This window comes from Musca domestica, unplaced genomic scaffold (assembly GCF_030504385.1).
Source record: "Musca domestica strain aabys unplaced genomic scaffold, Musca_domestica.polishedcontigs.V.1.1 11, whole genome shotgun sequence".
Classification (NCBI taxonomy): Eukaryota; Metazoa; Arthropoda; class Insecta; order Diptera; family Muscidae; genus Musca; species Musca domestica.
The window spans coordinates 9779673-9792109 of record NW_026712133.1 but is presented as its reverse complement, the minus strand read 5'-3'; the positions used below and the strand labels follow the sequence as shown (position 1 = coordinate 9792109).

At 35.0% G+C, this 12437-nt stretch overlaps 1 protein-coding gene across 2 annotated transcripts in view; it reads right to left on the bottom strand.

Moving 5' to 3' along the window:
* Nucleotides 1–12437, bottom strand: part of LOC101888425 (leucine-rich repeat and calponin homology domain-containing protein) — a 45184-nt gene that overhangs the window by 8662 nt on the left and 24085 nt on the right. For both annotated transcript variants that reach the window (XM_020036551.2, XM_020036552.2), the window contains exons 2-9: nt 9909–10286; nt 9685–9821; nt 5733–5967; nt 5244–5670; nt 4566–5180; nt 4397–4505; nt 4201–4338; nt 4041–4118 (exon numbers count right to left, since the gene is read on the bottom strand). In XM_020036551.2, coding sequence (XP_019892110.2) covers nt 4041–4118; nt 4201–4338; nt 4397–4505; nt 4566–5180; nt 5244–5670; nt 5733–5967; nt 9685–9821; nt 9909–10286 — 2117 coding nt within the window. The remainder of the gene's footprint in view (nt 1–4040; nt 4119–4200; nt 4339–4396; nt 4506–4565; nt 5181–5243; nt 5671–5732; nt 5968–9684; nt 9822–9908; nt 10287–12437) is intronic.

Sequence of the window (12437 nt, the reverse complement as noted above, 5' to 3'; positions counted from 1 at the left end):
AATTTCCTAAGAAATGATTATTCAATTAAAATTTTCTAAACACGCAAACCATTCATGCTTTGATTTTCTGACGGAGCTCAAGGATCGTAAAAATGTTTCAGATCCTTAACGAAAAAAATGTTTTCAAAGCCTGTAGACCTACTCTGTACTTGTTTAAGGACAGTCAATATTGATATTTTTTATATTAATTTAACGAAAAAATTAACATTGTTAATTTTTGAAAAGACAAGTTACCATTCCCTTATTCGGGATGAAATGATGATATTAGTAGCGAACAGCACATATTGCAAAGCTGACAGCTTCGTTTTGAAAAAAATTACTCTCTGTAATAGAGAATATTAGAAGTTAAGCCAATGAGGCAATACTCCAGACCCAAATCGTTCTGTGGAAAGTTTCTGATTTTTGAAATGGTTTACAATTTGTATCCATACATCAAGACATCGGATATCGAATACATAATAGTGAATATGACATTTTATTAAGTTCAGTTGTCAAATTTAGAAGAAATTAAAAAAAAATATTCGTTCAGTTCATATATGTATTGTATTTATATATATTTTAACAAATCCTGAGAAAAATAACTAGAAATAAAAAATCAAGACAGTAGATGAGGATTTGTGGTTCCTTCCTAACACCGCGACAAACATTTTTGTTTTTTTTTTTTCTAATAATTAATAAACGGTTTTTATATAAAAACATTAAGACTACGACTATTGACAAACATCAAAAAGTTCGATACCAAAGATGGTGTTCAATCATAGGTACAAGTGATATGGGTTAGCATCTCTTTTAGGTCTTTTACCAGTGGAAGGTAAAAAACCTAAATCATTTTTGTATCGTACGTATGGACTTATTACCTAATCCCATCTTTGGCATGGAATTTGCCCCAACACTTGCCATGGTATCTATCACCAAATATTTGACGAAGGAGCATGCTTTTACAAAAAAGTTCATGTGACATCGGATGAAATATATAATCTGTTATCTCAGCTCAGTCTGACACCTCGCTTATTATAACATTGGTAACATGTAATGAGAAATGCTAGAGTTTATATGATGTCTGATATAAAATGTCATTAATATCACCAGGAAATACAAAATAGCTAAATCGGTTGAAACCTATAAAGGTAAAGCTATATCAACCGATTTTCTTTAAATTTAACCATTTTTCTTCAAATTTGTGATACTTTTTTGCAAAAGTTCCCTCTATTTTGGCATATATTGCGCAATTGGCGCAAAAACGGAGGATTATATATTGGAACTACCGAACTAACATAGAACCAATAATCAACACTTTCAATAAAGTTTGTCTTTATATGAAACAATTGTTCTCCCGATCCTAGCCTATAAAGCTCTAGTCTGGTGGCACTCTGTAGGTAAGTTATCCTACAGACGAGGCATTGACAAATTTTAAAGAGCCGCATAGCTACTGATCACAGCTACATCTAGAATCACACCTCAGGTCGCACTATATACCCAACTTTGCTAAAGACCATTAAGTCTTCACGTAGAGAAACAGGCACTCAGGTGTGTTCTTTAACTCAGAGATCTTAAACAATGGCGCAATAAATGTATAGGAAGAGAAGTCAATATTAGTGACTATATATCCCCATGGCTAAACATAGAACCACTTGACATCCACATACTTGACATGGACCCATAACAATCCACCATTATGCGGTATAGCCGTCTATACCGACGTTCTAAGATGGACTGTGGGACGGGTGTTGGGGTCTTTTGCAATATCCTCAACAAACGTAAAATCCATACAGGGTGAGATAAAAAAACTGCAACCAACTTCAGACTGCTGTCATTTCTAAGCCACTCGTCCCACAGCTGTTAAAATTATTCTAGTGACAGCTCATTATATTGTTTACAAAAGTACAAAAGCATTTTGGTGAGAATTTTCCAGAAAAAAAGTTATTCGTGATGAAATTTAAGCGTGATAGTGTGATTTCTTTATATTTGGCTGGAAAACCAAAAGTGGCTATCGTTAGAGCACTCCAGCATTTAAATGGGAATAAATCTTTTGTTTCTCGTACCATCGCTCGTTACCGTGATACTGGTAGCGTAGCCCATCAGAATAAATGGTTCGAAAAGTAAAGAAGCGACTTGATCGAACCCCGCGTCGCAAGGGCCGAAAATGGCTCGTGAGCTGAACATATTGCAAATTCCATTCGGCAAATTTTGAAAAATGAGCTCGGGGTAAAGCCATTGAAATTCTAAAATTAGACTCAGTAGAGCCAAAGAGATGCTTTTCTTGGCTTAAAGTGGTGGGTGAACTGCCGAATTTGGTTTTTTCCGATGAGAAAACATTCGTTGTCCAACAGTTTGTAAACAAACAAAATGATCGTGTTTACTTGCCAAAGAGGTCAGCTGAAAATGTGCACCTTCGGTTGGCCACCAGAACTTAAGCGTGGGCCATGGTAATGGTGTGGGCCGCCATAACAGCCAATGGTCGCTCTCCGCTCGTATTAATCGACCGTGGCAATGACGAATATTATCGCGAAAATATTCTGCAGGATGTATTAAAGCCTTGGGCACGCAAACATTTTGGCCGCAGACCTAGGACATTCCAACAGGACTCATCACGCGCCACCCAAAAATGGTTACAAAATGAGGTTCCTCGCTTCATCGAACAATGATCACCAAAATCTCCGGATACCAATTCGTTGGACTATTGTGCCTGGAGTATTTTGAAGAGTAAGGTTGACAAATTCAAATTTGTCGATCAATGTCGAATGAGCCAAACACAGCCGAGCAACATTCGGGCAGCATGTGACGGTTTCATTGGTCGTTTGAAGGCTATAATTCGTGCCAAAAGTGATCAATTCGAACAAATCTAATCTTATTCTAAAATTTAATGCTATTTCCGACATTTTTTGCTTTCATTCAATAAAATTTAAAAAAAAAAATGTAAAAATTATGGCTTTTGACTTTGTTGCAGTTTTTTTTCTCACCCTGTAGATCTACTCGTAAACAAAAATTAATTTAAACGGTCCGGAGACTTTATACATCGATAATCAAGCGGCACTGAAGGCTTAAAAATAATTTTACCATTAAATCTATGGGAATTTTGGAGTGGAAAATGCTGGATTGTCCATCAAGCTATTTTAAGTACCAGCACATTACAATATTCCATTGAATATTGTAATTTCATAAAATGAGCCTGGGGTGTCCAAATCAACTGACATTGAAGTTTAGAATTCAGTTAGACCACCCCTGTACTCCTTCATTATCTTACACAGATTCTGCAATAATTCTTCAACTAACCAGAAGATTTAAGTGGCTAAAGACGACACGATGAACTTTTAGTAGTATACCACACAATTTTATGTGACGTTTATAAATATTTGCTCGGATTTGAAAGATTTTTGATCTGTTCCAGAACGAGCAAGAATCTATTAGTTCTGCAGTTCTGGAACAGGCCATTTGTTTCTTTTCAAATGAATGGTTTTGCAAAAAATTGTTCTACATGTTGTTTTAAGATTTGTAAATGTACAATTTCTCAATAGGAAATAGCTTCATTTGTAATTTTATTCCATAAAATCAATGTTATAGAGAAGGAAATCATCTAACTCTTATTATACAAATACATTATTAAAAATTATTTATAACTTCCAATTATTTTTTTTTTTTTATTGAAATAGTTCTCTTGTTAATTTTCAAATGTTTGGTATTTATACCCAAAATGTATTCATGCAGTTGATCCATATTTCGTAACCCGAATAATCCACAAGTTTTATAACTGTGTAATAATATCTACATTTCGCGTTATTAAATTTTTTTTGTCAAATAATTAGCAACAATGGAACTACTTATATAACAATAGAATTAAAACTACAATGGAATTCCAATAGAATTCATGTGAAATTATTATTATTGTCAAAATTCTCAAAAATTTCAAAACTAAAGCCATTCAATGTAAATGCCCCAAATATAGATACAACATGTTAGAATTTGTTAAAAGGACATGTTAATAACGAAATGAAATGCTTTTACTAGGACGAAGGAAAAATATACGATTTGACTGTACTCACCTCATCTACACCAATTTTACGACAGGCTTCCAGAAAATTGTCTACATTTCGACGACAACGAGCCATTGTTAATTTCGACTGAAAACAAAAGCAAATAGATAGAATTGGTTAGAATTTCCAACACTGAAATTGCATTTAAAAAGACATTGGAAAAACTCACTACTCCTGGCGAGGGAACGTGAATGCTGGCCACCGAACGAGGTCGTACATAATTTGCTAAATGACATAAAATAACACCATCTGTTAATGCCGATGCAATGTCCTCGGGTAGTGTCATTTTCAAACGGGTCTCAATAATCTACAAATACATTTTATGATATCAAATGTAATTTTAAATATAGTACGGCAAGACATACACTTCGTAGTTGAGTCATTAATTCAATCTCCTCCCGCTGACGATCAAACTCCCGACGCATGGTGAAACTTAACTTCTCTGGCGGTATATCATGATTCCAAGTAACAGTTCTGGGAGATAAATAATATATAAGGAATTCTACTGCTTCATATTATAGAATCGTTTCTTACCGATGTGGCTTTCCCGTTGCTACCAATTTATTGTTACTGCTGCTAATACCACCTCCTGCAGACGTCGTTGTAAATTTGTTATTATTCGTTAAAATGCCCACTCCCACGCCAGACACTGTGGCCGTGTTTATACTCCCATTTGAAGTACCATTGGCCATTTTCATAGGGCTACTTGGCTTTACATAGCCAATGCAATCGCCATTGGTGTTATTCGGTGTCGATAATTCGTTCTTTGTTGTCGCTGACATCAGTTCTGTATTCCTAGAGGGTATAACTTTTTGTATGGGTTTCTTTGGTATGACTACAATATCATCGCCATTCGTTGTGGCTACAGAGTTGGATAAACCGTTTGTGTTGTTGGCACTATTTTTCATTATGGATTTTGGCACTGGAGCGCATTGCGTATTCCCATTTAACCGAATTTCCATCTCCTCATTGATTGGATTCTGATTATTTGGGGGCACAAGGGCAGCATTAGTTGTTTGCTGTTGTTGTTGATGAGGATGATGATGCTGCTGCTGTTGTTGTTGTTCATTAGACTCCCCGGTATGTTTTTGTTCTTTGATTTTATAAACTTCCTGACTGCGTTGTTGTTTAAGAGCTTCTTTATATTCTCTGGATATATGTAAAACAAATATAGTACGAACATAACCTCCCTTGCATTATGTGAAATCTTACCTATAGGTTTGTACATTCCCTAAATTCTTGTTAAATTTATCATCATGTTTAGAATTTGTTTGTGACATTTGTTGTTGTTCATGATGATCGATCATACCATCGTCGAGATCTGGAGTGGAACCATTACTGGAGCCTGAGACATTGTGGCTATGGTAGCTATTATGCAATTGCTGTGAAACATTATTCCCCATACTGTTGTCTTCTTTGTTATGTTTATGTGGAGAACTCACTAAATTCTCAGTAGATGACTGACATTCCATATTCAAAGGTTTTACCACGGCTGCTGTAATGCTAAGCGACTCATCCACTATAGTACTTGTGCTCGAAGTTAACGATGAATCCATGAAATCTGGGGTAACTAATGTCGCCTTGGCCAAAGGCGGTGTAGTGGGTGTCAATATTTTCGGCGAATCAGCTTTTGATTTAACTGTAAGAGAATAATACAATTATTTAGATTTTTTTAATTATTTTAAAATATAAAAATCTTACTGGGCATATCATGCGACCATCTTTTATCAATGCCATCACATGTACTATAACCGGAATCCACATGGTGTCTTCCAATGCGATGAGTATCAACAACATTTCCGCCCGCTTGATTACGGGGTGCTCGCCTGAGAGTTGTGTACCCATCGTAGTTACCGCCTGCCCGTGAGCCTTTCTCGTCTTTGGTAGCCTGAGTCTCCAGATATTTAAAAACATGAACAAGACCACGAACACATAGCTGTAATGAGAAATGCAAATATTTCAATTTAGACTATTTAAGCGAATTTAACAATTAATCAAAATAAGTTGTTATCTATAGGGACGGTCTATCTAAACTTCATATTGTTAGCTTACGTAACCGGAATTTTGACTAAGATGTCCTTTGCAAAAGACAGCGGACAAAAAAGACAGACATTTGTAAGGAGAGAAGTAGTTGACATAACCCTCAACAATAGTAGACTCGGGCAAGTAACTCTCGAATTTTGAAAAAATACATAAAGAAAACACACCTCTAAGACCAATATGTTCTTCAATAAATTCACCAGCTCACGGACTTTCCAAGTATATTGTAAATATTTTAAAACACTTGACAGGGGATTCACCATATAACATTAAGGACGCAATTGATTTTAAAAGAAAGATAATGAATTTGGAGATTGAAGAAGACGAGGTATTAATATCATTTGATGTAGTTTCGTTGTTTCCCAGCATACCGATTAACCTAGCTTTAAGAACAATAGATGAAAAGTGGAACATGTTACAAAAATACACGAAAATACCTAAAGAAGTTTTTAAAGAAATACTGACCTTTTGTATAAAGGACTGAAGATATTTCATATACTCGGACAAGGTGTACAAACAATGAAAAGGACTTCCTATGGGATCACCAGCGTCACCGATCATTGCTGACATCGTAATGGAGGAATTACTGGACGCTTCTTTAGAAAAACTGATGACAAAGCCGAGAGCAGTAACTAAATACGTAGACGACATTTTTTGTATAATGAAGAAATCGGATATCAACACCACATTAAATATCCTAAATACATTCAACCCGAGCATACAATTTACACACGAACTGGAGAAAAATGACAGACTACCCTATTTGGACTCAATAATAGTCAGACAAGGAAGAAAACTTATATTAGATTGGTACCAAAAACCAACGGCGTCAGGACGATTGATTAACTTTTATTCTAAACACTCCCGACGAATAAAAATAAACACAGCGACTAATTTTATCAAAAGGATTTTCAATATAAGTGACGAACAATTCCACTCAGAGAACGAAAGAAAAATACGCCACATATTAAGCCAAAATGATTTTCCAAAAAGCACCATTGACGACCTAATTATACACGCAAAAACGGACCAAATAAAGGAGGCAAGACAAGAAAAGATATATAAAGCTGTTACTTACATCCCGGGATTCTCAGAAAGACTTGGTAAATCAAACATCTACAATAAGGACCACTATCAATTAGCGTTTAAATCTCGTAATAATGTCGACAGTCTGTTTAGTAAAACAAAATCTAAAATTAAGAATGAGGACAAGTGCAATGTAGTTTATAGGATAATATGTAATGGGGACGACGCTGACGTATGCCAAATGACAAACGAATTAATTATAAAACCGATACAGACCATTGTGCTCACATTTACAGAAGCCTAGTTCATAAACACCGACGAAAGAAAACTTAGTTTGATAGTGACATTTAAACTCAATAGACGAGCTTTTTACTTTACAAATGTATGTTATTTATTGTGTTATATATTGTTAAAATCAGTTTGTAATTTGTGTTTTTTGTAAAACAGATCCCTGAAGATGATTTCCGGAGGAAATCGAAATATTGGATGAATAAAAAAGGAAAAATTCAAAAATAAAAACATAGTTTTTTAATGACCTTAAGCCAAGCAATTAACCAAATAAGTAAAATAAATATAACAGGTCAACAATATACAACAACAACAAAGTGTTTATTATTAAATTTCTTGTGACATTCTTTCAGATCGTTTTCCCCGGACAACAATGAACACCCTACAGAAATCCAAGAATAAATGATTAGGAAAAATTCTAAGACCTATTGGTTTTTGTGTAACCGGTGAGATCTACAAATGTACTTTGGAGATGTTACAGATGTTACACTCGAGATACATTTTTGGGTGTTTAGTAGCATTTCCTGTAAAGCGAACTTAATTCAACCGGCCAAAAATCACGGAATAAAATGGCTTACGTATTAGCCCGGAGTGGTTCACCGCCAATGAAACTGGGATACCACCGATTGGCCCTTATATTATTTGTTTCAAAAAGTCAAATTTCGCTTAAGTAAAAAAAAAACAAACCGCGCAAAGGGCCAGGTCTTTACGGACAATCGGATCTCTATAGAGCACTCCCCTATCTGCAATGAACATGATGCTAAATCTCCAGGTTCTTCTGTCTCAGTTTCAACCATCAAGAAGTTAGTTGAGACTACGAGAAGTGCGAAGATGATACTTTTTGTGTATGGACATACCAAAAAAGTAAAAAAAAAAATCGTATAATTATTAATATCATTTTTAGATTGGAACCTCCTTCTCTGGCCGGTCTGGCTATTTATACAAAACGGTTCCAAGAACGGATCAATATACCAGGGCTGGTGTATTCTGCAATAACTCACTCATTACGAGCTAATATAAACTAAAGTAATTTTCGCTTTTTCAGTCAGAGATTCTAACAAACAAGAAATTCTAAGAGAACTTATCCAATGCATAGCTAGACCAGTTACTATATATGTTCATTATTAGGTGGTCCTTAAAGCTATCAAGTCAAGTGTCATCAAATCGAGTGTGATTCTTGATTGCAAGAAAGTGCTCTAGCGTAATAAGAAAGGAAATGTCTATAGATCTACCGACTGATGAGATTCTCAAAATCACTGATAAATTGTTATGTCAGCTGTTCCAAAAAGGTGCTCACCGAGGAAAGGAGATGACTCTTGGGAATTGTTTTCAAGGTATCTATGTCATTTGGCGAGAAGAAGAATAACCTACTCCCTTCTATCAATTAGTAGGTCAGATCTAAGAATTGCGGTAGTTACAATGACTGACCATAAGTTATAAGTTATCTGAGCTTAAAATACGATAACAGTGGTCCTGACTACTGCAGACTGCGTGAGGATGAAGAAAATATATAGACGATTGAACACTTACTATACAGATATCCTATGTTATCAAACAAGAGACTACTACAATAGAGAAACTTTATTTTTTACTTCTACGTATTTCCCCTATCCTATGTTTAATTCTTCTTCCTAGTATGCACAACATGGACCAAAGATCTCCAACCGAAGCAGCTGTCGCGCTAGACATGGTTTAACCAACACAAAAAATGTTAAAGTCTTAAGTCGTCAGTAAGGTATCAAGGGTTAATTCGAGAACACATCTCTCTTTAGATGTAAGAGAGGTAAGGGATAAGATTCAAGGCTGGCATCATTGCCGAGAAGGAGAAAATTTAGAACAAACATCCAGATGTGATTTTCTTTCTAATGAGAGACAATCAATAACACTTTAAATCAAATACACTAAGTTTGAGGATTTTAAGCTTTGTATTCAAATATTTAATTTTCCTGAAAGTTTTTGACAGTTCTTTTTTTAGTTGATTTAAATATTAAAAAATAAGCGTCCATCCTTAAATATTTAAAAAAAAAAATAAACGTGATTATGTTGTAAATTTCATTTATTTTTCTTGTTTTTAGCAGTATATGATGTTCGGACCATTTGCAAATATCGTGGTCGAAAATTGATATTTTACGTAGAAAAGAGCCTAACAAAAAATTGTCACACAACGTCGTCCGAACACTGTGGCTGTATCCCTTTTTTACAATTAAAGTTAATAAAACTAAGACGAGTGCCTCCTTGAATATAAATAAAATATGGGGTCTTAATTTTCTGTTGTTATCGAAAATCTTTGCATACTTACACTAGCTGGCGGTGAAGTCATAGGATTATTTTCTAGATTTATTTCGACCAGTGTCGACATCTGGCGAATTTCAAGAGGTAGACTAGAAATGCGATTATTGGATACATCTAATGAAACCAATGTGAGACAAGTTAATTCTGAAATGGACACAACAACAAACAAACGAAACAAATGACAACATTAATACCAAAGAACAAAAGATGCCACACTCGATGGAGACTCACCTCGAGGTAAATACATTAACTGATTGCTGCGCAGCGAAAACGATCGCAGCGATCGCAGTTCTCCAATGCGTGCCGGCAGCGTTGTCAGCTGATTATACGACGCATCCAAATCAGTCAGACGATCCATGCGACCCAATTCATCGGGTAGGGCTGTCAAGCGATTGTTCGATACGAGCAATACTTGCAGTGGCAGGAAGCATAATTCGCGTGGCAATGATGACAACTGATTGCTACGCAAATCCAAATATGTTAACGACGTTAAATGTTTCACCGATTCGGGTATACTGCGTATGGTGTTGTGATACAGCAGCAATGTTTCCAGAAATGAAAATGTCGTTATCTCTTCGGGTAATTCGCAAAACCGATTACGTGATAGATCTGAAAAGGGAAAATAAAGAAGGTTTCGATTAAAAAAATACAATTTTTCAGATAGAGGATAAAGAAAAATAAAAACATAAACAAACATTTGTTTACAAACACAAAATGCACACCATTATCTTTGTTTATTGGCGTTTTTTCGACGCATTTCAAAGATATTTCCTGGTTGTGAAATGATTTCTTGAAATAGGACAAAAAAAAGTAAGAAGAAGAAAACTGCAGCATTTATTTGATCTCTAAAGGAAATAAATATCTAGAATAAATGAAATATTTTTATAATTGGCTATTATTCAGCGTATACAATTACTGCTTGTTGCGGTTAAAATTTTAGTTTTTTTAGATTCTTTCTAATTGACAGAGCATTTGTACATATTATTAATAGAAATAACACTAATCAGGGCTTAGACTATTACAGATTCATTTCATACTAACGAAAATATGTATAACAAAAAAAGAGAAATAAGCTAAAAATAAATAATTATTTCAAAGGAAACTAGAAATACGATTTTGTTTTCCAAACTAGCTCTTTCTATTTATACTACATGGTGTTCTTTTATAGTATTATATGTTAATTTTCTTTTCTATTCCATTTTATTGTGGCGTTGTAGATGTTACATTCGCTGATGACAGAAATGTGAACATTTCTGACATGGAAATTCTTTTTCATTTCTAAACAAAATACGAGCCATTCATGACTAACATCTGCTTGTGTTTTTACTTATTTTTAGAAATGCATTGGATCTCAACACAAAATAATACGAGGCTTAACAATGTAATGAATGGTGACATTTTTAAGAGCGTTGAGAACAATTTTGACTTAAACAACAAAATGTTGAGCATTTATGATACAATAAAACGGATTTTAAAAATTGGATAAAGAAGTGAAAAAGTATCTGTCTGTTTTGCCTTGATCCAATTTTATGCGAAATTATAAATTCCATAATCATATTTCTGATTAATAGAAATATTTAGATACAGAATCGCTGACTTGTTTCGCAAGTTATGACAGATAAAATATGGAAAATTGTGACCCTTTGTATATGAGTTACCAAAAGGGACTCGCAGATATATATCATCTTCACAACAGATCTTGTGTGAGCAAAAATGTTTGGATGTGTAATATTTGAAGCGAGTTGAATGCTTACTTCGCTATCTTTGAGCGTTTTCTTTTTCAAAATCTTGAACCCTTTGGGGGGGAGGTACCAGAAGGAGGGAGCCGATATATCCCATCGTCACAGATGATCTTGTGTTAGTAGAAATAATGGGATGTGCGAAGTTTGAAGAGAACCGAATGTTTTTTTTTTTCGGATTACATAATCCTTTTGGTTATTCAAAACTTTGGTCCTTTGTGGGGAAGGTAGCAGAAGGAATGGTCCGATCTCCACCATGTTCATAACAGATCTTGTGTTGATGGAAATATTGAGATGTGCGTTTTCTAAGCTTCATGAATATTCAAAATTTTGACCCTCTGTGTGGGAGGGAAGAAGTAGGTTGATATATTCCATCTTCACACATGACCTTGGGTTAATAAAAGTATTGTGATGTGTGTAATTTGAAGACAATCGGACACTTAATTTACATTTTATAAGAGTTATAATTATTCAAAATGTTGACCCTTTGTGTGGAAGGTACATGATGGATTCTGTGGATTCTGTGCGGTAAATTATTCTCTTTGAAAATATTGCCGTTTTGTGGGGGAGGTACCAGAAGGAGTGGACTGATATTTCCCATTTCCGGACTCGATCTAAGTTTGACAATAATATTACGATGTACCAAGTTTGGATGAAATAGGATATCGTGCGCACCAGGCAGACATACGGACGGATCGACTAGATCGACTCCAAATGTCCTGAACGGATTTGATCCAAAGGGACCTAGGGTCTAATATCGTTATTTCGATGAGGCAAGTTTAGGCCGTATCAAAATATATATACCCTCTGTAGCCATATGGCTGAGGGTATAAATATACAGGTATGTGATCCCTAATATTGCCCAAAGATAGCAAGTTGGGGAGCACAGAATTTCTTCCACGACGTGTTCATACATATATTGTTGATTGGATACATGTATGGAATATTGTAGGCTAAGTATATATAGGCAACCGTAGTATATTGAACATTTTAAGATGGTTACGTTTTAAATATTTAGAGG